Source organism: Phallusia mammillata, chromosome 5 (assembly GCF_965637545.1).
Source record: "Phallusia mammillata chromosome 5, kaPhaMamm4.hap1.1, whole genome shotgun sequence".
Classification (NCBI taxonomy): domain Eukaryota; kingdom Metazoa; phylum Chordata; class Ascidiacea; order Phlebobranchia; family Ascidiidae; genus Phallusia; species Phallusia mammillata.
Window position 1 is genome coordinate 8673476 of NC_137256.1, and position 27279 is coordinate 8700754.

General features: G+C 37.4%; 2 protein-coding genes across 2 annotated transcripts; both read left to right on the forward strand.

Annotated features, from left to right (window-relative positions):
* The first annotated feature begins 546 nt into the window (after positions 1-546).
* Positions 547-2137, forward strand: LOC145228839 (uncharacterized). The gene has a single exon (XM_080094044.1). It carries the CDS (start codon positions 1062-1064, stop codon positions 1842-1844), a length of 783 nt encoding a protein of 260 aa, XP_079950170.1. The 5' UTR covers positions 547-1061; the 3' UTR covers positions 1845-2137.
* Positions 2138-8503: 6366 nt separating this feature from the next.
* LOC145230514 (uncharacterized) lies at positions 8504-27131 on the forward strand. The gene is made up of 16 exons (XM_080095959.1): positions 8504-8736; positions 11640-11842; positions 13888-14029; positions 15030-15298; positions 15693-15829; positions 18452-18602; positions 18824-18882; positions 20530-20591; positions 20975-21166; positions 21984-22138; positions 23306-23481; positions 23880-24027; positions 24382-24581; positions 24930-25048; positions 25689-25877; positions 26393-27131. Exons 1-16 carry the CDS (start codon positions 8539-8541, stop codon positions 26867-26869), a joined length of 2877 nt encoding a protein of 958 aa, XP_079952085.1. The 5' UTR covers positions 8504-8538; the 3' UTR covers positions 26870-27131.
* The last annotated feature ends 148 nt before the right edge of the window (positions 27132-27279 follow it).

Here is a 27279-nt window from a genome sequence, read left to right on the forward strand (position 1 = left end):
CAAGCTGACAGCCAATTTTGTTGAATACCGTATTTACTCGATTGTAAGCCGCGGCTTATATTGTTTTTTAGCTGCCGTTTGTGCGGCTTATAATCGAGGGCGGCTTACAATCGAGGGCGGCTTATATTTTAATTTTATACCGAAATTGTTTCTACACTCCAACATTTTAATTATTTGGGGTTCAAAACATGTATGTACGGTGGCCCATAAGGGCAACGTGCGAAAAAGTTTAAATCGCAAAATATATTTTAAAATCGACATATATATTCCGATCGCGATTTCAATATTCACCGATCGCGATTTCAATATTCGCCGATCGCAATTTCAATATTCACTGATCGGGATTTCAATATTCGCCGATCGGGATTTCAATATTCGCCGATCGGCATTTCAAAATTCACCGATCGCGATTTCAATATTTGCCGATCGGGATTTCAAAATGCACCGATCGCGATTTCAATATTTGCCGATCGGAATTTCAATATTCACCGATCGCGATTTCAATATTCGCCGATCGGGATTTCAATATTCGCCGATCGGGATTTCAATATTCACCGATCGCGATTTCAATATTTGCCGATCGCGATTTCAATATTCGAGAAAAAATAGGCGAAAAATATTCACGCCTGAATACACACGTTTCAAACCTTGAAATGACGCGTACGTGTACTATTTGAAAGCGCTAACTGCTGACTACATAACATTATTTGTGTGTTTATGCAGTATGTCTTGTTCAAAGTGTCAAAATACTGACATTAATGTAAGCCACCATTTTTGTCATCAATGTGGTGACAAATTAAACATAGAGGAAATTTTGATCAGGAAGTATTTCTTTGATGGCTACAGTTACAAAATAATCATTCAGTTTTTGGCAAAATATCATCGAGTTTACATGAGTTTAAGAACGCTTAAAACTCGACTTTCTTGTCTTGGACTCAAAAGAAGGGGACTTACATTGCCAAACACAGTTGAAGATGTTATTAGAAAGAAGATAGACGGTGCAGGTTGTTTAATGGGATACAGAGGGTTGTGGCATTCACAATATACGCTTGGATGGGGTCATGTTACCCCGCCATTGTGTACAAAAGTATTTGCGTGAAAAAGATACCGAAGGTGCAGCTACAAGAAAATCACAATGTTCAAAGCGTAGAAAATACTTCGTGCCTGGCCCAAATTTTTTTGAAAAAAAAAATGTTTTTTGCATTCATGTCTGCATTGACGGGTACAGCAGGAAAATTATTTGGTTGAAAGTTCTACTCGCAAACAATAACCCACTAGTTATTGGACACCTTTATATGGACGCAGTTGGAGCCTTTGGTGGCTGTCCCCCAAAAATAAGATCTGACTGTGGAACAGAAAATCATCTTGCTAGCATTCAGTGTTGTTTAATGAATACTGTGGATGCACACATTTATGGAACTTCAGCACACAACCAACGGATAAAAGCATGGTGGTCAACATTAAGAAAACGTGTAACTACCTTGTGGATGAAAATATTTAAAGACTTAATTGAACAGAATACTTACACCCCAGTCAATGTTCTTCAGCATGAATGCTTATGGCATTGTTTCACACCACTACTGGAACTAGAATTGGATAAATTCAAGAATCATTGGAATACTCATTATATAAGAAAATCAAGACATGATACTGTTTCCGGGCGGCCTAATGTCATTTTTAATTTTCCAGAACTGCATGGTACTCAAAACTATTTGAAGGAAGTGGACTTGTGGCAGTGTGATTATATTGAACAAAACCATTTTCCACCAGAAGAACAAGAAAGAATCACTCATCAAGAGTATTTTCACTACCTGAAAACTGAACTAGCTATAGCATGCCTGTAGATTGGCATGATGTCTCTTTATCAAACACTGAAAAATCATGCAGAAAGTTAAGACTTTTTTTGTATTTAAATGCATGTGTATTGTGAATTCTACTGTTGTATAAAACGAACACATAGAAACATAATGCTCCTGAAACACAACTTGAAAGCATCTATGCACAGTACTCGCAAGCATTTCAAGAATTAATTTACATGATGTATACAATGAAAAAAACAGTTTTTAACGAAATATATCGAGTTACACATTGTTGCAAATTTTGTCACAAAATAAAAAATTGCTTTTCACTAAACCTATTTACCAGGTGTATTTAAAAAATCTGTGTGTGGTAAGACCATGTTAGGCTATACCAAAGAAATTTGGTCTTGGTAATACAATCCCAGATGTTGAATCCAGGGCGAGTGACTTACAAATAAAAGAAGCAGTCAAGGGTATATAAATTTTGGACGGATATTATGTATGACTGCCCTTTAATCTTCATATTTTTCGGACCTGCAGTTAAATTTTACAGTACAATTTTGACGAATATCTAACCAATGCATAAATGTCACCACATTGATGACAAAAATGGTGCCTTACATCAAAACAAACTGAACCCAGTTGCAATTTTAGGCCACCCTGTAATATTTCTTGAAAACCAAAAAGGTGGCTTTCCCATACATTTCAATATTATATATATGTTGTGTACCACTCTTATCGATTTACTATATATATACACCATTAGATTGTTTTTGCAAGCAAAAACGAATGGGTCCCCACACCTGTGTTTAAGCGATTTGGTCATGGTAAACAATTGTTTAGTTTTAGATTCTTTTTTTAAAAGGACAAATTAGTAGAAAGCATCAACTCAAACATTAAAAGGCTTTGTCCTGTTTACATTATATTGTCACATATTTACAAAAGTAGTAAAAAAGAACATAAACAATACTCCCAATCTGAGAATTTAATCTCTAGGTTTGACCTTGATAAGTGTGCAAGGCCAGTTTTGATGGGCGAATCCAATTAAAAGGTAATTCTTTAAAATACCTTACATTGTACAAACCAACAAAGCATGAAACTCCTAGATCATGTACTTTAGTCAGAAGAGCCATTTTAATACAAATGTTTTGGGGGCCTGTAGGTGAACCGCCGGGTCATTTGGGGTCAAACTTTAGGAGGATCAATTTTGGATCATCAACTTACATCTGTGTAAATTTGAAGCACTTTTTCTCAACCAAATGCGTTAACCAACTAGCATTAGACAGAAGGAAGAAAACAATACAAACAAAAACAATAAACTATACAAAACTATCTATATAATTTAACAACAGCCAAAACCAACAGCACAGGAATCGTTATTATCAATGAACATGTGCTCGCAGTAGGCAAACAGTTGCATTTGGTACCATTCTGTGATGTCATGCACCCATGTTTAAACTCAACGGTAACATTATGTGGAAGCCCAAGGGGTCACGTCTAAAACTGCGGGCCCGCTTGGCCCACTTGGCCCGTTTTACCCTGCGAGAGACGGGCCAAGCAATGGATATTGTGGGCCCGTAGTTTTTCCTCGCAAGAGACGCGACAAGCCTGGATATAGCGGGCCCGCAGTTTTTATACTTGTAAGAGACGCGACAAGTCTGGATATAGTGGGCCCGCAGTTTTTCAATTGCATGAAGTGCTGGGCCAAGTGGGCCCGCAGTTTTAGACGTGACCGGAAGCCCAAGTGGAGGTTTTCTGGTGCATCCAGTGAAGAACTTGATGAAATCCTTAAATGACACTGGTGACTTTTCTGTGATTAAAAAAAACACAAATTATTCGGTTTTGTGGTGGACCTATTGTGATGTATGTAATAACATACAATTTCAATCATTTTTCAGCATACCGTCATAGTAGCATGATTCCATAAGGTCCAAAAATCACTTGAAAGTAGTTATTTCCATTATCTTTTTCGAACTTCCATCATTACCAAAATTTGGAACTACAATCTTTGAAAAGCTTTCAAGATGTATTGGTCTTTTTCATCTTTCCTCTGAAGTGAAATGATTCTTTTTTCTTTGCATTAAAAAAGTCAAAGCTAAGCAGCCTTTTTAACTTCTTTCCCTCTGAAACATTACCAGGTGCAGCAACCTCACTTTCATTTGCAGTGGGAATTTTACAAGAACAGTGAGGACAAAACTTAAAATGTTCTTCCACAGGTTTACCACAGCTTTGACAAAACATTTTGTGGCTCTTATGGCTATAGCTATACCTGTGTAGGAATGTTTTTAAGAAATACATAAAGGTGTGCTGCGGGGTATTGCCAATGATGTACACGGTTATCATACGACACAATTTAGACCAAGCTTTGCTCGTTTTCACCATGCCAGTTTCACTTAACCTCGTTGTCGGTTTGGCGGAATATATTTCAACGAAGTTACATACTGTTTAAAGTACAACAACAAATCTTTTTTCTTTAGCCATAGTTTCGTTCAAGACTGATCTGCAATGTTTTCTGGTAATTTGGTATTTTACTTCACATGTTTATTATTTTGTTTCGTTTTTTGGTAAATGCATGTTTACTCACCACTAGCAGGGCCGAATATTGAAATCGCGATCGGCAAATATTGAAATCGCGATCGGTGAATTTTGAAATCCCGATCGGCAAATATTGAAATCGCGATCGGCAAATATTGAAATCGCGATCGGCGAATATTGAAATCCCGATCGGTAAATATTGAAATACCGATCGGTGAATATTGAAATCGCGATCGGCAAATATTGAAATCGCGATCGGCGAATATTGAAATCGCGATCGATGAATTTTGAAATCCCGATCGGCGAATATTGAAATCCCGATCGGCGAATATTGAAATCGCGATCGGTGAATTTTGAAATCCCGATCGGTGAATATTGAAATCGCGATCGGAATATATATGTCGATTTTAAAATATATTTTGCGATTTAAACTTTTTCGCACGTTGCCCTTATGGGCCACCGTATGTATGCGTGTACAGATCATACGTCGATATACGTTCTGTTGGGTACAGTTATCAACGTAACTAACATATATGGGCAAATATTTATACCATATAACATCAGAAAGATGTATTAAGACAGGGGTCCGCAAATAGTGGGTCGCGACCCAAATTTGGCTCGCGAGACCTTCCAGTCTGGGTCGCGAAATATATTAAATTTCCCATGAATATAAGCATCGCATCTACAGTATTAATGAATTTCGGCTTTTTAAACCTTTTCATTATTATTGCATTGTTACGTATAACTACGTAACTATGACATAAAGTATATGTAACAATGCAAAAAGTTAAGCGCACCTATGCAAGCATGCGTTTTCTGATTAGCTGTGTTCTCAACACAGAGCCCAAAGTTCTCATTTGTTAGAATAAATACGTTCGTTTACCTACTGTTTTATGTGAAAATAGCAACTGACAATAGCATAATAGCAGTCTTAATATTGATATTTAGTTTATTAGTATTTTTCACAAACGTACATGCTAAAATGCTTGGGTCGCGAGAATTTAGAGCAATTTTGCAAAATGCTTGGGTCACGAGAATTTAGAGCAATTTTTTTAGGGTCGCGCCAAAAAGTATTTGCGGACCCCTGTATTAAGAAACAATCGTATCTAAAATTCCAGCGTGCGGCTTACATTATTTTTTTAACACCTCAACAAGCGACTTACAATCGAGGGCGGCTTATAAACGAGGGCGGCTTACCATCGAGTAAATACGGTATGTAGTTTTTAATGTCAGAATAGCCAGAATTCTATGTGTGATAAAGAAAACAACAAAAACGCAAAAAAAACGTATTATACAAACTTTGAAACATTTCAGCAGTGTTTCATACCGGAACGGAACGAAACGAAATAACGTTATTCGTTCTGAGCAAATTATTTATTTCGTTATTTCATTCTGGACCGATATTTTCATTTCGTTCCGGTCTGACCGAAATAAATTTATAACGGTATTTTTCGGTATTTCGGTCTTAACAAACGAACATTTCTTTGTGGTCTTTGCAACTATTAACCGAAAAAAGGAAGAAAGTTGCAACACACAATAATTATTGTCGGTAGTTGTTACGTCACATAACATTTGTCAATGATGGTCAAACGGATGTAAATTGTAGGAGCTTCAATTTTTATTATAGCCTAACGGCGCGAAATTTTTGAGCAATTGTATCATGTCAAATGTCCAGAACGAAATACCGGAATAAAATTTAACGGTATTTCGTTCCGTTCCGGTATTTTGAATATTTTTTATTTCGGTATTTCGTTCCGGTATTTGAGCCAAAAAATATTTATTTCGTTCCGGTATAACGTTCCGTTCCGTTCCAGTATGAAACACTGCATTTCAGTATAACGTTGTGCAATAAAACTGCACCTAAAAACGTACTTGTAAATACATAGTAACTGTTCAAACTTTGTTTTTACGCCCGGAAGGCTTTTTAAACTGTTGCACAACGCTTTTGTCGGAAGGGGGACTTTTCAAATCAACATTTTATCAGCTGGATAGACAGGTCAGGTACCACCGGCCCATACAGCATGTCAGATAAAACAAGTAATATAATTTGAACTTTAAATCAAGCTGCCATCAGCAATCTTGAGAATCAGTTTTTATCGCACAAACTTGGAACGCAAATGGCCAAAAAACAAGAGCATATTGTACCAAGCTCGGAGCTATCAGTTTTTTACTAGGGATTGAAACCCCACCCTAATGGATTTTGTAATAACACGGCAGTGAGATATGCATCCGAATGACGCAATCTTAGAAGGCCCAGATCTTGAACAAACAAATATGGTAACCTCTAAATGGTAAGCCAATATCCCGCATAACAAATCAGAGTCCAATACTTACAAGCCCACTCGAATGCAAAATGCAAAGACCCTAATGTTGGTTTACTCTTATGTAAACTGTTGTTGTTAGTTTACCCTTTCCGTTTGAACTCCAATGACCTTTAAAGTTTGCTTTAACTGCATCATAAACATTAGACGCTGGGTTTAAAAAAAAAAAGATTTAATATCTCAGAATAACAGAGGTAAATCAATACAAAAACGGAACCAGCGATAGATTTGAAGGACTCGAATAGTGTTTATTCTGGTCGTTTGACCTTCAACGACATTTTAGTTAATCGTTTGAGTGTTAATACTATAAGTTTGTGTTAAATAAAAAATCCAACAATTTTGATTTACTCTCCACTTAATTACTAACTCGATATCTGATTTTCAATAGTTAGGACCTGATTTTCATAACCTTTGAAAATCTATAACTTAGATATTGTTTAAAGATTGTAGATTATGTTCTTTAAATTTTGCCTTTTAAACGTAAGTCAGGTAGCATAGCAAGATATAAGACTCGCTTTTTGCACAAGATCGATCAAAAAGTGCGTAAACTTCCCGGGAAAAAGGCGTCTGACGCACGGCCTCTTTTCAGTTAATCTCCAAAGGACGGGTAGGCCAGTTGACTTTTTCGGTTAGCAGCTCTCCGTTGTGCTTTCTGCCGAATTGGTCTAATTAGAAGATACGGGGCGTGTGTAGTAAAAGTTGGGTTGAGTTTATTGGGTTATAGTTCGATATAGGCTATAACGTGTCTTCATAAGCTAATATAAGTTGTTGCAATACAATTATTACATGTGTATATTGCTTAATGACTTTTAACATTCTTTTCTGTGGACAATAATTACTAGTTTTGGGGGCATAGTTTTTACGCGTAGTCAGTTACAGTAATTTATTAATACTAGGTAAATGTCAGATTTTAGCTCTACTTGTCATATTATATGTCGAATACAAAGTGTTTTGTCAGCTGTGGGTTATGTGGACGACAAAAATGATTGCTACTTTGGTATAATCTAGGAAGAGATCGTATAATAACAAGATCTTTTGGTTTAGAGACGTTGGAGTATAGAGCACAAGATAAAAATCGCTGATCCTAGCATTTCCAGTTGACCACTGAACACTTTTTAACTGATTGCAACAGCATTGCACAAAAAATGGTTTTGGCGCAGAAAAAGTTGATTTAGCCTTAGGTAAAATCGCATAAAAGAAACAATTAAAGGTTTAGTGTAAAAAGTTTGTATGTTGCTTGTTAGGATTGCCTTAATTACTACCAGTTAGCCTAATAGTGACTGATTTTTTTTTCGACTTTGAAGGACGTATGATATCCAAATTTGTAGTAGCTGGAAAAAAATCACAAACATTGTGCTATGACGTCAATACAACTTCACTATCACGCTAAATCTTGTAGCGGGTTTTCGGCCAATTTGTACGCTTGAAGTTCTGTACTGTTCTCTTTGCATGTTAGTTAAGTTAATAAAATCAAGGTTATCTTGTATTAGGCCGGTTGGCCATACGCCTGGGCAGGGTTTTTTAAGGTTTGGTTTGGGTGACCGCTAAGTAGTTTTAAGAGACCGCAAGTGTTTCATTTAAATACCAAAAAATAGCCAAATCCAAATTTTGGGAAACCGCTGGAGAAGTTTGGGGGACCGTTTCGGTCCCCCAAAACACCTTAAAAAAAACACTGCGCCTGGGCATGTTAGAATAATGTTGTTCCAATCTAATCTACTTTATAATCACACCATACTCATGTACTTACGTAATGCAGTTTCCATGTTATAGTCAAGATTTTCTTCCGAAAACCTGCACTTAAAGGCGCGTGTGCATTTACAGACAACTTTCCTTTTTTTCCGCAGGTTAGGCAAGCAACTGTTTTACCTTTAAGAAAAAACCCGATGCAATTGTGTTTCGACGGGCAAGCGAAACGACTGAACGCAATGAAACACGCGAAACCTTTTGAAACCAACGACATACGGCAGACCCTTCCCATGAAGGATTCGGTTGAAATTGAAGTAGAAACTTGTAATATCCCAGAGATTAGAAGAAATAGAAGATGTCTTCGACCTTGGCACAATCTTATGTCGAAGTTTAAGGTAAAACACCCAAAACATTTATTATTTTGTTTATTTGTATTTTTAATTAAACAAGGGGTATAGTGTTTTTTTCAAAATTGTATAGTTATTTTTGCAGGGAGTTTTAAATATTTGCGTCCGAATTCAACTGATTCAAGTAAATTTAGTTAAAAAAACCTCGCTATATTTTCGCATAAAGTTAAAATGTTAAAAACGTTTTTATTTTTCTTGGAGGAAAACGGTTTCGAAGTTATATCTGTCCCTAGGTTGTTGAAGTACTGATCTTAAAATTTGTCGAAAAATGTTTTTTGAAATATGTTTTCCAAATTTAATGGCTTTCATCAAAATTCAATCGCAAAAATGCAATTTAAAAAGATCTTAAAAAACATGAACCGTCACGAAATTGTTGTGATGCGAAACATGAAAGAAGTCAGTCCCCACAGCTAGAGTTGTGTTTACTACGATGAAACGTGGCAGCAGACGACCACGTAGTAATTACATTTTCAGCCGCCGTGTCGTCCTTTGATGATTAGATCTACGTCTTCTAGCAAGTTCGGTGTAATGTGGAGCCCAGTAAACCCAGGTCATCCCTCGGAGCGGATATTCTGTTTCCCGGAAAATTACCGAATTCGCAAAAAAATGAACAAACTAAAGTTTAATTTGAGGCAACTGATCGGAATAACAGACAACATTAGGCGGAACCAAACTTTTAACCCGATAGGAAATCATCTTTTTAAAACTTTTCGTGAGTTCAGAACAAGCGCCAAATTGGGCGTAAAATTTGTTTTTTCCCCATGTGCAAATACGGCAATATTCGATCTTGTCTGATCAGCCGGATGTTTAAATCTCGAAAAAATAGATTTAAATGTTTTTGTATCGACTAGTACAGGGGTCGGCAACCCTTGGCACGCGTGCCAAGGTTGGCACGCGAGGTAGTTTTTCATGGCACGCCAACCGATTTGCGTGTTTATAATGAAGTACTAATTTAAACTGTTACACTGCTTGTTTTTAGTTTTTGACATGTCATTGTCTTAAAATTCAGCCTTACATGCACAAAACACTCTGCTTTCTCTTTATTATTGATATCTGTTTGCACGAACCACTATTATTTAGAAAACCGTTGGCACGCGAGGTCATCAACACATGAAAATAAAACGTAAATCGGCACGCGTCGCCAAAAAGGTTGCCGACCCCTGGACTAGTATGTGACGTCAATTGTACGTCACGTTTGCGGTTTGTTAAAACCTAAAATAATATTTTTTGTTTGATTTAATTCGTGCATGAGTGATAATATATATTGTATGTTTAGAAGATATTGCTGACACGTCACACGAACATTTGAAAATACATTTATTTTGCAACACTACATGTTTTTCGAGTTCCTATTGACGTCACGCAATTTGCTGAAAAATGCTGCAAAAATGCGATACGAAAAAGATTCCTATCTCTGGGCCAAACCCTGCAAATATCATCTTATTTCCCCTCACTAAAACTCTTCGTTTTGTAGCATAATTCGCCTGTTACCCATTTTATGCCCCCAACACCCAATACGATTCAACCCTTTTGACCCAGGGAATGTAAAACACAGATGGTAAATAATTAATTGGTGTTTTGATGGGTTAGCAAAGTCCTTGGAATCTAAAACCTACATATCGAGATTCAAAGAGGAGCAAAGATTTTATCTTAACTTGAGGATAATCAATGATGCGGTTGTCAGTTCACTTGTATTGGGTGAATACGTATTATTGGCAGTTGTTTGTCTTAACCTGTCACCTGCTTGTTTGGGAAAAGCTTCTTTTATATTTCAGTGTGTTTCCTAATCCACAAACAAGCAGATTAAGAACCTGGGCGCGCCCCGCCATGCAGAAATTCATTTGTAAATTGAGGCTTTTTGTTGGTAAATAATACTAACAGTGGTTTCTGCTCGATGAATATGTTTGTTTTTAAATTTGCACAAAAATTGCACACACCCTTTTTGTTCAAGTTTTAGACGTTTTGGGTTCATGTTATCCATTCACAGTTTTTTTTTATCAATTTAAATCGAAAAAGTACGGTAAAGCTGCAGTCGGTTCTGGGTATATCTCCTGTGAAGTTGATCTAAGACCTTTTTTTAAATGGTTATTGTATGATTAAGCATCTTTTATTTAATCCTTTGGGGGATGAATGAAAATGTTTGGTTTGGGTAGGAGAGGAACTCGTCGATAAAGGTTGGGAGCCACTGACTCGGGTTAACACTTATTTGTTAAATCATTTGGAAACACAAGTCGTAAAACACTTGCTCAGTTAACCAAGCGATGAGGAGTCTGAAATCCACTTATTCCTTCGAATGTATAAGTTGAAGTGATTATGTACGTAGTTAAATCCGACCGCTATAACCCAATGCAAAACAATGCATCAATCCATATATCACGTCTAATGCAATCGCTCAACATACCACTACAGCAGAGGAGGTCTAACTCGAAAATACCGCCGTGCCGATTTTGGTTTTAAAATATACTCGCGTGTCAATAATCTTGTCTTAAACGGTTTGGGCTTAATCCGACTATTCGGCCATTATGTACAACCCTATGAAATGTTTAGAAAAAACACATCCCGTCAAATGCGAGTAAACTTGTTTATGGTATACTCCAGAAACCTTTTATTCTGTTTATGCGACAAAAAATACCAATAGTTTGCAACAGGGCTTATGTTTTACATTTATTAGTTGGTTGTGTAACTTTATAACTGCACGATAATCTTTACTTAAGTGAAAATATAGGCCATGAACAAAAATTAATTGAGTAGCCTAAGTCCCAATGTTTGCAAAAGCTCGTGTGCCATTTATAAACGCTCTGCGTACCACATTTGGCACACGTGCCACGTGTTGGAGACGCATGCACTACAGCTTAACCAAACCCCTTCCAATTTGACTCTTTGTACCACAGGCAGCTCCTCGCATTTGGCCGAGCATGAAGCAAGACAATCCGGCACGAGACGACGACAGTTTGCTAATGAAGAAATTCTCTATTCCCTCTGTCCAGAGCACAGAAAGCAATCTATCCAGCGCGGACAGCAACGACGCCACGAAACGTTTTACTTTCTCACAGGGCATTCCTATCAAAGGAAGCGACGAAAATAATTTTACAAAGTACGTGTTGATTTTAGTATGCCACGGGCTTGCATCTGACCGCTTCAAGCGCTAAAATTTTATTTGGGGCAACTTTATGTTACAATGCTTTAAGTTTTTGAGTTTTTGGAAAAATTGATGATACTATTGGAGTAAAAATGCTCAATACACTTAATATAAGGGGGTTTATCGCCTCGATTTAGCACAACAAATTTTATTGCATTAAACATATCCATCACTAAACGTTAAACTATCGCCATTATTGTTTATGGAATAATGCATTACAAATCAAGCAGCAGTGAGTTCAGGTTATTTTATTGGTAAGAAAAAGTGTGCCCAAAATGCTATATGCAAAGTGTAGGCATAGCACTTGACTTAAAAACTTGACATGTGAATATGTGACGTTTTACGGTGACCTTAAATTAAACATTCATGAAAAGGTGTAAGACATACTCGCTGGCTGACATGCCGACCGTTGTTGTAAAAGTCGTTAACATTGTTGTTTTGAACCCGATAGCGCGTGAAAACCAATATTCGACTTACGTAAGACGAATGTAAACACTGCACGAATGCATTAAGGACAGAACAAACATTTACGGAAGTTTTTCGTTTTTGTTTTTCATTCAAAATTTACGAAAAATTGTGTCGAAACCGCCTTATAATATGGTGTAGCTGCAGCGCGTTTAGGAATTATCCACCAATTGTGCCATCCACTTTTTGCGCTCCATTATGTTTCAACGTTGTGTAGCTATTTCCGGCTTTTGTTGTGCAGCTATTTCCCGTAATTGTTTAGTGTCCTGGTGTCGCTATGTGTTTAGTCTCGAAGCCAAATCAACTCGACTCAGCCAAAAACTAGTGCGGTTAAAAATATCGACTTTCTCCTTGTTATTTTAACACAGTAAATTCAATAACCTGATAAGATCCTGTCGTGGGTTCGAATCCCACCGCAGGTTAGATCTTACTAGCTGTTGCTGTCTTACCACATGGGAATGCTTGGGACCGGCTTAAATCGGTAATACCTTGAAAGCGGTATTTGGTCTGACAGACAGAAACGAAATGAAAGTAGTTGATTGTTATTCATGTTTCATTTTTATTAAATGACACACCTAGAGTACAAGGGTTAAGAAGCACGTAAGGGGAGTTTAAGATACTGCTCAAAAAGTTGCAACAATTGGGGCTTTAAGGTTGTTGTTTTTCAGGATATTAAAGAGTGCGTTCCTAAAAGTTAACGTACGCTTTTCTTATTTTGGGTAGTTTTCCAGCACAAACCAATGTCAATATCGTTTTTCATCCCACCCATAGGGCAGTAATTCACACCTTTTAGCTATTGACGACCGCATCACAGGTCCTTATTGAACCAGCGGCCAAAATTTTGTTACTGCGGCCGCTGCCAAATTTTGTTACTGCGGCCGCTGCAGCTAAAAGCATGTACATTTAGGCCGCGATATTTCAAGGCCAAAAAAACAGTTTTGTGTCACGAAATTTCACTGTTTGTTAGACCATTTGCTTTACTCGGTTCTGATACCAAATGGCCTTGATCCCAGCAAAATGTACAACTATAACGAAACAAACTTGGAAATGGAACCCATACCTTGTCATACCTATACAAGAAATAAATTATTCATGTCCAGCATAGGTCATTGATCGGTTTAACATAGTTAGCAGCTCTGATTGGCTGTGATACGTAGCGCTAAAATATCTATTGGCGTGGGCCCGGATCAGGGATGTCAGGATTTAACAACGCCTTCAAACTTGTAACACATAGCGTCCACCTTTTCACACTATTAAGTTAGTTACAATCAAGGAGTTTAGTTTAATTGTGATAACTACTGTTTTTGTGATTTTTAAACATCCAACAAATTTTCATACACATCGAGTCGAATAAAACAAACTATTACCAAGAGCATTTTGTTATTAAATGTTCTCATATTTTTTCAAAGCAGAACTTTCCCTTTGTAGAAAAACTCGGTACATATACATGGGCGCCGCCACGTAGGGGCAAGAGGGGGCACTTGCACAATGGTACAAACACATGTTAACGTTTTTGTTTTTTTTATCCAATGCAGTTCTTTGATTCATCGTATGGTTGTGAACCCAGAAGGGCGAATCCTCTTCATGTGGCTGTTTTGTGTTTCTGCCGCTTGGCTCTACAGTGTTTGGGCTCTCATAGCCCGACAGGCTTTTCGTGAACTTCGTGACCCAAGCTCAGTAAGTATTCATAGTGATTTTCATCCCCGAGTGAGCGGACTCTAATTAGTCTGTGAAAGATTTTCGTGATCTGGAAAAACTACTCATAATGTAAAATCGTTTTTAACTTAATCGTTTGTTTTAAGCTTTTGGATTTTTCATTTTCAGTGTACAAAATGTTTATGCTGGGGCGAAAATGGTTTAAAAGATAAACAAAGTTAAAAAAACGTTTTTTTGTACAACAAAGACTTCAAAAATTTGCCCAAATTTTGGTCTGTGAAAAAATCTAATTTCAATTTTTATATTTCTTCACTTGACAATCGCAAGAAAAAAATTGGTTAGATTTGTGGCTACACAATCAATATTCGTGTATTAATGAACCAGTACGTCACAGCCCGACAAACTGTTACATAAATCGAAACGCGCTAATTTATGTCACGGATTAGCGCTTGTTGTTGCTTTCACAAGTTGGAGAAAGTCAATCATCGATCAAAGATTCAATGTTTTTACTCTCAACGGAGCTTAACAGCCCCAGCTGCCTTGTAATTACCTTTATTGTGGTTTTGAAATTCTCACGGGTCCCGGCATTAGCGTACATTTCAAAGACAGTTGTTTTAATGAAGCCAATACGTTTGTTATTGCATCCTTGCGTGTACAGACGTAGTTAGCTTGTAATTAAAACAATGATATATTAAGCTAAGATGTACATACATTCACAACTCGGATCAGCTCTGAAGCATTCTTTTAGATTTTTCTAGCCTATGCCTTGCCAAAAGGGAATGCTTAGAAAACCGGTTTAATTCGTTACAAAGCCTACATAGGTTAGGGTTACTCTAGGCCAGGGGTGTCCACTATTTTGCCCCAAGTTTGCAAGACGTAGTTTACAAAGCATGACGTAGTTTACACTGTTGAATTTTTGTCAGCATTAAAAACTCAATGTCAAGAGTGAAAAGCCAATCTAAGCCAATTAACAACATTTAAACAACGCCTTCAAACTTATGACGTCATACATTTGTTGCAGATGATCTTCTGGTTCGTTCTCGACTATTCAAGCGACTTCATATATCTCGTTGACATCCTTGTACAACTCCGGACAGGGTTCCTGGAAAACGGTTTACTCGTGTGTAAGACGTCAAAACTGACACGTCACTACTTATTATCACGCCGTTTCGTGATGGACGTGGCCTGTCTCCTTCCTACAGACTTTTTGTATTTTCTCACCGGGTCTATGGAGCCTCTATACCGCTTCCCCAGGTTTCTGAAGGGATATCGGGCAAAACAATTCTACAGGTTAGTCCATCTTTAAGTATTTTTTTAAACCGGTTTTACTTGTGTAGTAATTGTTTAAATAAACCTGTAAATTCGGAATCTTAATTCAGTCAACATTTCTACCACCACTGTTATCTTTAAATGGCGTATTTCATATTGTATTTTCTTCCCATTTTTCTTACCTGTTACTGTGAAGATACAAAATTGGAAGATAGACTACAACTTTGTATAACGGATGTGCTATGGTGCCAAACAATAACAGTGGCTCTTCCAGCTAATAAAAATATAATTTACTAAAAGGTTACATGTTAAAATCCAGTGTTGTTCCAACAAATATCCACAAAATACACAATATAGTTATTGTTTGTGGTCAATGTTACTTCATCTCTTTACCCCAAAAGTTTTTGTTTTACAGAAAAGCTGAATCGGCCACTTCCTACCCAAACGTGCTTCGTGTAATATTTCTGGGACACACCATGATGTTGCTTATGCATTGGTTTGCTTGTTTCTACTTCATGATAAGTGAAAGTGAGGACTTTTACACACCTGAAGGTAAGAAACCACCTTAATAATCATATTAGGGCAACATTCTTACCTCAACGCAGTGGTCGGTGCAAGGGCGGTTCACTCGAAAGCTTGTGGCTTCTAACCCCGCCTTTTTGTTGTTTGCCTTGGCAAGAAGTTTCAGCGAAACATTTGCTTGCCTAAATACTCAGTTTAAATTGTTTATCAGTTTGAAATTGTCTTGGGAATTTTGTTGTTGTGCCAAGGTATTTACAACAGGTCTTAAGTATGCTGAATCTGGAAAATTGCTAATGATAGAGTGCAACTTAAAATATTACTCCCGGTAATAGTTTACCCAACATACCAATTTAGGGCTGCCGCTACTTTTAACAAACATTAATAATATTCTACAGAAATAGTTTTTGGTTATCTTTACTTAGTTTGGTTAACATGAATTGCAGTTACAGCCAAACAACAATAGCTAGTATGCCAAAAAGATAGAGTCAAAAAACAAATGCCAAAAAGACGAAACACAACAAATTTGTAACCTTTTGAAGACGTCACAAAAATGCCATTGCGTATGAACGCTTACGTTGGTTGTTGTTAAAATCTATGAAACATGATGTATCTGACAAACATAATGTAATTTCCATGAAGAGTGAACAAAACGGAAATATGCACTGTTAACCTTATTTAGTAATATCAGAGTGAACCTTTTTTATCGTCAAGCGTTTATGTAAGATATCATCAATTCACGTTGCGTAACATCGTAAAATATTGAACTAACGCCACAAATTGGATTTTAACACCCCAAAATTGCGAGGATTTAAGTCGATTTAAAAGCTTGATCTTGCGTTCAAAACCCCAACCGTGTTTTCTTGTGGTTAGATAAGCCAAAAAAAGTGCGATTAAATTCGACTGTTTTTTAATGTTTTGACCAAATCGTTGTACTTCTGTACCTTGGGGCCTAGATGTTTATGATGGAAGCAGTGTTTTTTTAAGGTGTTTTGGGGGACCGATACGGTCCCCCAAATTTCTCCAGCGGTTTCCCAAAATTTGCCAGTAGCCTAATAAATAGCCTAATAATATCGTTTAAGCAAATATGGCTATTTTTTGGTATTTAAATGAAACACTTGCGGTCTCTTAAAACTACTTAGCGGTCACCCAAACCAAACCTTAAAAAAAACCCTGGATGGAAGCATCGTAAAACTGTTGCAAACAAAGTTTACATACGTTTCTAGTCGGCGACTGTGTTAAAAGTATGTCCCTGCCATGTGTCCGTTACTTTGTGAAAACAATATGAACCAAAATGGTGAACCCAATTTTCTGTAATAATGAACTGATTCCTTGTAGCTAAGATGAACATACATTCATACTGGGATCAGCCCTAAAGCGTTCATACAGATCAGCTAGATTTTTCTAGCCGGCTTGGTTCGTAGCTACAAAAAGTAGCTACAATTAGTACACATTATTTCGACTTATAACGTTTTAAGGTCACATCAGTGCAGCTGGTGACAAGACATTGGTAGTATGAGTTAGTGTGGCCACATTACGAAGCTCCGTTAGGATTCTTTATATTTGAGGACGTCTGCAAGTAAATTCCCAGTACTGTAGATTTCTAAAAAACGGTTGTATAGTGCAGCCGTTTCATTTTATTGAAAGGAGGTTTTCAGCTTAAGTAGCTAATGTTGTTTTTTCTTCTGCACTATTACACAACCAAATCAAATATTCCAACAAAGGGGTCATCAATCAATACTCGATATGCGTGGGAGCATTTGCTGTTCTGGCGCTTTTTTGTCTATTTCTGTGTATGTATAATCGCTTGGTCAAACAACAAGCGTTATGAGTCCTTTTGGCGTTATGAAACCCACTAAAATAGGCCAGTGCGGAGGGATTTGTGATTTTCTATCAAAAATAATGCTAACAATTATTTAAGTAAGTGCAATTTTGTCCGGCCAATGGATCTTTAAGGCAAAATTGTAAAAGATGAAATACTTACATTACTTATGGCAACCCTGGTTATTTTTAATCTTGATCAAGACATAAAAGGCATAGATTTGGGTTCAGAAACGTTCCAATCTTGACAAACGAATTTGGATCTTTTGACTTAATATGTCTTTCTAGCAAATTTTCCTATTTGTTGTTTTTTCGACACCTGTATTGAACGGAGTGTCCTATTGATTGCAACGCGTCCTTTTGTTGGACGACAGTTGTTGTTGCCATTACTGAAGGAGAAATACAATTGATTCGCCTGTAGAATAATCCTGAGAGCAATTTTGTGGCGGAAATGACAATCGTTTCCATACGATATTGGCCAATTCAAAATATCAACTTGAAGCCGAAAAATTTGTTTTACTTTTTTGGCATTTACAAAGAAAATTTGGGTATTAAATTTGTTTATTTTAGTTGTTTTGCTATGCCAAACTTTTCTACCCAACTTGTAGAAAGTTTAAATTGACTTTTAGTTGGTTTAAAACTTTAAGTTTCTTGCTTAGAAATTGTTTTTAAGACCAGGTCTGAATTTAAACCCATAATGTTACGACATTCTATCGTGTTTGTGACTATGTATATAATAAACTACGTGTTCTAAAAATTCGTCCCACTAATGATATTTTGTGTTTGCATCTCAAAAAAACCTTTTATCTGATGCTAAAACGGTTTTACTTCCAGGTGAAGTACGAGGCTGGGCTTACCCCCTCCCAAAAGGTGACAACACGAGCGAGTGGTCGACGTTACGAAGAAAGTATCTGCATTCAATTTACTGGTCATGTCTCACACTTACCACCATCGGGGAAAAGCAATCGCCTTCAACCGACCTTGAGTGAGTATTTTCCCGCAAGAAAGTTTTCCAAACTTCAAAAAAAATGTAATACTGTCTAGAAGGTGTTAATTCTTAACATTGAGTATTGGGAATAATTGTAATGAAATGTATTGTTATAACCCGCTCTCATACCGATTTTGAAACAATATGCTGTTCAAAAACTGTATTGTCTTTTTTTCCGCTCACAATTATTACATCTAATAGTACGATTGTATTTTTAGATACATCTGTACACTGGCGGCCTATTTTCTGGGGATTTTCGTCTTTGCGACTGTAGTAGGTAGGAGGCAGTTTTTATAAGCTTAGTGGGGAAAAAATATATCTGTAAACCTCCAAACCAGCGGTTTCCAACCTTTATCGGCGAATTGTCCATTTAGAAACCACATGTGAAAAAATGTAAATTCTTCCCCTCAAGTTTTAAAATTCCTCCCTTGGGATGAACTCCTCCCCGGTTGGGAACCACTGCTCCGAACGAACTGAAAGGGTTGACATTGTGGTTTTAAAATCAACCTAAAAATCGAATCAGGCAGACATATCAACCCACTTTGTCACATCGCTTACAGACTTGAATTGGACCACGAGCTTGCATTCTTGGTTACATTAGACACTATACATATACTGCAAAAGAATCAATACTGCGCCACAAAGCTGTCCCATGTTACAACGTGGGCGCGTTACGCTTTAACCCAGCCCATAAAATAAACAAGCCATGGATAGAGCTATTCAGGTGTACAAAAAACATGTCCCCTGCCTCGTTGCGGTACAATATCAGTAATGGATATTTTGGCTGTAAATTCGTTATGCTAGGGTTATAACCGTTATCTTGGTATATCACTATTGGATATAAATATAGTTGTAAGCCTGGCCAAGCTTTTTGTGTCGTGATCAAGCTGACTTCGGGCTTAAGTTTGAATAAAACAGGTTTGATTCAGACCTGACTTTACACTAGGCCACATTTGTGTCTTAATTACACCTTAGTAAATCCAACTTGCTGGCCTATATAGTCATGGGTTTATTGCGAAAACATTTAGGGATTAGGTCAGGTTCGGGTTTCAGTTTGAAAAAAGCGTCTTGATACGGGCCTACTTCAACGACGTTTGTTTCACAATTTCGACTTGGTTTTTATTTTCTTGCCCAATTCTTGCTTCATGGTAACGAAATTTTAGGTTACAGCCAGGTTTGAGCTTATTTTTGGGGGTCGGACATTATTTAAGGCTTGTATATGTGGGTTTGGACTAAGTTTTGAGCTTGAACGTTAGGGTTTGGTGCAATTTTAGGCCACTTGGTCACAACTCTGGATATAGCGTTTGACAGCCAGTGAAGCTTTTCGTAATCCAAGTTAAGTTCACCGCCTTACGCGTGTTGCTTATCGATTGGGCAAACCATCCCCACGTTGCCATGTCTGGCCTATTGATGCATCCCTAAATCCGGATTGAAGGAAAAATTGTTAGCGTGCTATATTTAAACTCGAACACGTTGTAAGTCGATTTTTTAATAAGGCCTCATTAGTCATATTCACCGACTAGATCAATTTGGCAGACTGACCTACATAAAGATTTACGAAATGTAACGAATCGATATACACACCTTGCGCGCTTGCACGTTTGTGCAAAGAAAGTATTTGCGACGCAAATAAGGCACAATTGATGTTCAAGCCTGTATCCTGTCCTTCGTATTTAAGTCCTTTAGATAAACTCAAAATACCGTAACTGTTTGAATTAGAATCAAAGCATGGGTTTCAAGAACGGGGAAATTCACACCCTGGGGGTGAGTTTGACGTGCTTTTGGGTTAATTGAAGTAGGAAAAACTCATTGCTAAATCGGTTCTAACTGCACTATATTTTGAGGCCTATAATAGATATATGTTTTGCCATGATCCTTAACGGATTTATATGATCATATATTTATGTGTTCTTTCTTCTTACAGGCCAAGTTGGAAACGTGATTGCCAACAAAAACGCGAACAGATTAGAATTTGAACGGATGGTGGTAAGTTATGGTTTGTACTTTGGGATAAACTAGTTTGTACAGTGTTTCTTAAGTCTTTGGACTCGGACATAGGCCCGTAGAATGGTTACGTGAATCTGGACATCCGAACATATTTTCCAGGTGTTTCTATCTATTTACATCGAACTAGTTTCACGAATGGTTAGCTGGATCCAAAGTAGTTTAAGGCATAAAAATAACTTTAAGAGACTTAGAGCATAAAAGTACTTTTTAATTTTCTTTATGTGTTTATGCGTGAGTAGGCAAATTGTGTTGTATTGTAAGGAATCACTAAAGTCAAAATAATAATGCTAAATCTCGAATTTATGTCAAGCAACCTAAAAACGCAGCTTTGAACGTTTTTTAACTATTAATTTTCTTCGTAGGACAACGCAAAGACGTTTATGAAGACTAAAAACGTACCGAAGGACATGCAGACGAGGGTTCTGCGGTGGTACGACTACTCGTGGTCCCGCGGAACGTTGCGTGGATCCACCGATGTCAACCGACTAGGAATGATGCCTGACACTTTAAAGGTTGAACTCGCTATTCAAGTGAACCTAAACACACTAAGAAAGGTAGGGAATACTGCTTCATTAAAAGCGAAGTAAAATTGACAAAAAAAACGTTTTTAATTTAAGACAAAATTTACTCTAAATGTTATTATTTTTTTAACTTACAATGCGCCAAACTTACTCTTTTGTGAGCTCCCGTCACATACGAAACTTTATGGTAAGGTGTACCTAAGCGCGTTTAGTTATGATCCAAAAAAATTTGCCCTCCACTGTTTTGTGCTCCATAACGTCAAGGTTGCGCATATATTTCCGGCGTTGCTATTGTTTTAATGCAATAGTGTTCATTCACCAATCGAAATAAACTCAACTCAACCTTTTTTCACTCGCATACACCCAGCCAGATATTAAAGATAAAATTCACCGTTAGGAACACACTAAAATCAAAATAATATTTTCTCACTAAAATTACCCCTAATGTATGTCAATTTACGTTTTTAGAGGTAGTTCAGCCCCGATGAAGAACCTCTGAATCATGCCAGCATAGATAACGTCTTGATAAAGCGAATAGCTACTATACAGCAAAATGCCAAAATCTCTTTTTTGTCAAACAATGTCAATAGATAAAGCACATGTTGCACAAACAATGTCATCCAAAATTTCAAGTCCATGTGCGTTTTACCCTTCTTGATTGAGGTTAACCTGGATAACGTTGTAAAAAGAAAACAGCAAGTTTAAGCAAATTGCCAAAAATATTTTGTCCAAACCATGTCCTTAGATCAAGCACATTCTGCAGAAATATTTTTGCTCAAAATCCCCTGGGACTTAAAAATTCAAAAAATGTAAACTCATTTGACCTTTCCAACTATTTTTATCACTACAGGTGTCCATATTCCGGCTAGTACAGCCCGAATTCCTCTATCACCTGGTACTTAAGATGAAATCGTGTATTTACACCCCAGGGGATCTTATTTGTCGTCAGGGCGAGGTCGCAAGAGAAATGTTTATTATAAGTCACGGGATTCTGGAGGTGGTCAGGTTAGTAAGGCCCGCGGCCCCACTTATGGCCCATTTGGGTCGTTTTATCAAGACCAGTGTCTATCGTATTTTGCATATCTCTGTGTGTGTGTGCGGTGTGGTGAAGCTGTGATGTGGAAATTAGGGGAAAACACCTGAGCGTGTACTCTGGTGATGTAATAGATTGGAAAGGGAGTTATCTCTTGGATTTAGGGATTGGTTGTCCAAGGAATCAGATTGTGTGGACACGTTAGATTTAGAGCATTACCTAACCAAAATTCTTTACCCTTGTATGTAAATTATGCGACCTGTGATATTAAATTTCTGCAAATAATGTTTTGTACAGTTTATTAACAAACAACCTTTGCAATTTGTCTGATCAACTGCTGTTTTAAAGCTATGCATTTGTCTAATTTGGTGCTTAGAATCAAAATCCTGCCGCTTGCTTTAGTTTTTGGGTGTCGGAAAACACCTGTAATTGCTTTTGGTCACGTCATAATTTGTAATTCAGTTTTAATGTGATGCCAACAGCAACAATTTTTATAATCTAGTGTGACTAAAATGTCAAATCCTAGTTGTTGTGTTAGAAGCAACCGTTTCGTTCAACGACCTTCTCTAAAAATCGATTCGAACAGTTATGTTTCGATAAACGGTTAAAATGTAGATCGATGTACAATAAAATTAAATACGAAATAAAATTTATGTTTTTTTGAAAGTCTTTAATTATCCGCCCAACTTTCATGCGACCGTTTAACAAAAGTTAAATAAACAAAAATACGCTGTTTTATTTTACATTGTACATCTATACATTCACACAGGGCGTACAGAAATATTTTGTAAATGGGGTATAGTCAGAGCTGCCCCTGATCGTTTTATTTTAAGAAAATGTTTGTATTTGTGCCAATTAATTAATTGTTGCCAAGTAAAGCAAACTGCACAATTAGCCCTTCAATAAATCTATGATTCCAAAACTGATCCGAAATTAGGACTCAAATCAAAATTAAGAACGATTTTAAGAGAAAAAAAACATACTTTTTAAAATGTTGTTTAATAAATTTAGGACAATCCTTAAAATAAGTACGATAGGGCAGCCGTAGGTATAGTTAATACATTTGCTATCCAATACCATTTACGTTCGAGCTGTTACCAAATATTTAAGATTTACAACCTTTTTGTTTATTTTTTTAGTGAATCCGGCACTATTATGGCTCGGTTGAAAGCTGGAGACTTTTTCGGTGAAATTGGAATCCTGAACATAATGAAGGGGGTGAATAAGAGAGTTGCTAATGTAAGGAGCGTCGGTTACTCTGAGGTTTTCACTCTGGAAGGGGAAGACGTTCTACAAGCTATGGAATATTATCCAGGTAACTAATCATTCGCTGGATTTTTTTTACCGGTGTTCGAACCCAGGACGCTCCCGATCAAGGTTTGCATGTTTTGTTTTGGGTCAGGCGCGCCGGACCACTCGGCCAAGTTCCTCCCCTGATAAACATGAGGTGCTGGCGTTACCTAGCGATCAATCTAAAAATTGTTGACTTGTCTCTGAGTGGCCTGTTGGATAATTTGTTTTTATGTTCGAATTTGGGTAACAACACACAAGTAGCTTTTTTGCTATTCGGCTGTCAGAAAAAAATGATTGTCGTCTGCAACAATACAAATAGGTCACAAAACATCACCATTTAAGGACTTAACATGTAAAGTAAAATGACCAAATGGAATTATTTTTGTTTCTCATTAACCAATGTTCGCTTGTTCTGCGCAGAGGCAAAACGACTTCTTCTTCTCTACGGACGTCAGCGCCTGGAGGAATCCTCCCAACATCCGGGATCAGATGCTCACGAACTTCTCGTGGAAAAGGAGCAAAGATCGATGAAGATGCGAGAATCCATCGCAAGCATCGCCTCCAGACGGTTAGTGACGTAATTGTAAAGAGTTGTGACGTCATAAAGACTGAGTTTGTGAACATAGTAATTGAATATTCAATGAAGATATTAAAATTTGAGGTTTGATTAAACGTAAATCATCAAATCAGCTGGTCTGGCATCGTACAATATTGTTTTGTTTACCTTTCGCGTTTTTGGTGTGTTAAATCCAATTTATTGTTTGTAACATTTTGCGCTTCATAGCGTATTGTTATGTGGCATGATTATAGTTACATTGTATCTACAATACCTTCGTAGGGTTTACAAACACGTCTCATTTTAACATAACTTAAAAATTGAGTTTTTATACATATTCTTTTAATAAATCTTTTTATTTTTCAGCAAAGAACGTGCGAAATCAGCCTCTGCTCCAAAGCGTCGATCAATTCGTCTTCGTTCCACTAAATCTTTCAGCGGAAGAACACCACATCGCGGAGGAACAGAGATGTTGGCAGCATCCGTCGCCTCTTCTCTCAATGTCCCAACAGTTTTCAACGCTTCCAACAACGAAGAAACATTCGACCGAGCTTCTCAAATTTCTGGTGAGCATAAATAGAATTTGTGAATGGGGTGTTGAATGGATTGAAATAAGGGTATTCCCCTTTTGCTACGATTTACAAAATCAAGTAAAAATTGTGCAGTGTGATGTTTTGTCTGATATATTTTTATTGAGGAACATCGTAGTTGTTCTATTTCAGAGCGTGATTTTAAGCTTAGAAAATATAAAACAACACCAGACAAGCTTTAACACCTGACAATTAAGTAATAAAAAGATGAGTATAAAATTAGTTTCTAAGGAAATCCGATTTTAGTATCACTTCATTAGTTACCTTACCATTTTAAACTCATTTTAACTTAAATTAAAATGGAGTGTTTTAATGTTTCCAAAGTGGGAGAAAACGATACTGCCATTGCGAAACCTAAACCTACGGAACCTGAGACGAAAACAACTTTAAAACTACCTGAAAATAGAGAGGAAAGTCAAGTGATGGAACGGATGAGAGAATTGGTGAGAAAAATAAAAAAATATTTGTTTGTTTAAACCAGTGATTCCCAACCTTTATCGGCGATTTCATCACTTACCCATTCAAAACGTTTTTATTCCTCCCAATAGCCAGCATATAGTAGATGTTAAACCAGGGGTCGGCAACCTTTAAGACGGGACGTGGTAATTTACTTGTTGTTTCCATGTGTAAATGACCTCGCCTGCCAACGTTTTTCTAAATAATAGTGGTCGTGCCAGCAGGTATCAATAATAAGGAGAAAGCAGTGTTTCGTGCATGAATTTTAAGACAATGGCACGATAAAAATTATAAACAAGCAGTGCAACAGGTTAAACAGTTACTTCAATACGAACACGCATATCGGTTGGCGTGCCATTAAAAACCATCAAGCGTGTCAACCTTGGGACGGGTGCCAGGGTTTGCCGACCCCTGTGTTAAACCATACAAAGATCATTCAAAATTGGGTCTTTTATCACCTTTACAGGCAATGTTTCCAAAGTTAAAATGTCCATTTACCAACCACATGTACAAATTATAGTAAATTTCTCTCCTAATGTTTCTAAATTTCCCCCGGTTAAGAACCACTAATTACGTTTGCACAATATCAGTACAGTGGCTTATAATAACCATGTTTGATATTTTCAGGTTGGACAGATGCAGCAGTGCCTCGGTGTCGACCCGAAATCGAACGGCAAACGCGACTCCATCGGTGAAGTTCGCCGCAAGGTGTCGTACGAGGGCGATGCCATGCAACTTATAGAAATGCAAAAGCAAATCCTGAACGAGGAGAGAAAGAAAGTCAACTCTTTACAAGAAGACATCAAATTACTCATGGTAAGACAACGAATTGTCCCTGGACAAAACGGAAGAAGAGAAAATTTCCGTTATTTTAGAATAGATACATCAATACTATTTTCATATTCTTACTTTTGTAAACGATATTCTAGATATGTCATGCTTTACATGGCCTTTTTGGGCTTGCAAATAGCAGCTTAGATCAACAAATAAACAAATGCTGACATTGTACTCTTTGAAACAAAATCTAAAACAAGTCAAACTTAATTTTATTTACATTGTTACTTCATCAAATTTGCCATTAATGAACGATTTCGTAAAACAGCAAAGACACTGTAAAAACATGGCTTATCGGGCCAAGTGTCCTGTTATTTTAATATGTCCAACGGGTACTGGGTATGTTAGGTTCGCAACCGTTTGGCCGCAGGTTGCACACCCCTGTGTTAAAGCTTTTGTCAACGACGTTTATCAAATTTCTTCTCATGCAGTAACTATATATAGAGCATGTTTGAACACGAACAATCAAATCCATGTTGTGTTTTTCCTTAATGCAGGAGAAGCTAGAGAACACCATGAAACAAGAATCTCCCCGCACAAAGAGAAGTTCAAAAAACCTGGTTTCCAATAACAACAACAACGGCGGAGTGGGCGATCGTGTGAGAATGAGTTTCTTGTTCGGTGAAGAATCAGACGGGTCCTCTGATCGTGAATTCAGCAAAATCCGACCGGTCCATTCAACAAGTTTCCCTAAACTTAGCAAGCACGCGAGCTGCTTATCGACTTCTGCGAGTCAAGAATTTACACAGACCGCGCCAAAGTCGACCAGCGGAAGAAGGAAAAACCGATGGCCGATTCTCAATGCAGCTCTAAGGCTAAGGAAGTTTCAAAGACGGCCAACATTGGTACAAGGCGCCACGCCGTCAAGAAGAGTGGACTTGAGAAGCTGTGGTCGCCTGCTGGAGGGACAAGACGAAAATGGATTCGAAATTGTGGACTTAGTCGGCGATGTCATGAAAGAATCAAGCAGATGATTTTTAAGACTTTATTTCATACGTTTTTTTGCACAGTTTGTTGTTTTATCTTCGCAGCTTATATTCTGCACACGTTTTTTCCTATGATGGGCAGGTAAACAATTGCATTAAGCAAACATGAAATTAATAACGCTTCTTCTACTAGTCAAATGAACCAAAACCAAAAAAATCACTGAGCAACACATGAAGTGATCAAACCTCATTTGCGACAAAAAAATTGCTGTCCTTGCACGGTGATATATTCATTGTCGATGAGGAGAAATAAAATATCAATTTAAAATTTGTGTTTTCAATTAGATGTCACCAGCATGCCTGGGAGGCAAAACTTCAAGTTTTCGGCAGGAGGCACAAACCGACCCAAACCAGTTTGAAGATAAAATATTTCACCGAAAACCCAGTTAAAAACTGGA

Bases quoted from the DNA above. Each gene is read 5' to 3' on its own strand.
- LOC145230514 (XM_080095959.1), top strand. From the start codon at position 8,539: ATGCAATTGTGTTTCGACGGGCAAGCGAAACGACTGAACGCAATGAAA. The intron at 24,028-24,381 runs GTTAGTGACGTA...TTTATTTTTCAG, and splicing joins GCAAGCATCGCCTCCAGACG to CAAAGAACGTGCGAAATCAG. The intron at 25,878-26,392 runs GTAAGACAACGA...TCCTTAATGCAG, and splicing joins AAGACATCAAATTACTCATG to GAGAAGCTAGAGAACACCAT.
- LOC145228839 (XM_080094044.1), top strand. From the start codon at position 1,062: ATGTTACCCCGCCATTGTGTACAAAAGTATTTGCGTGAAAAAGATACC.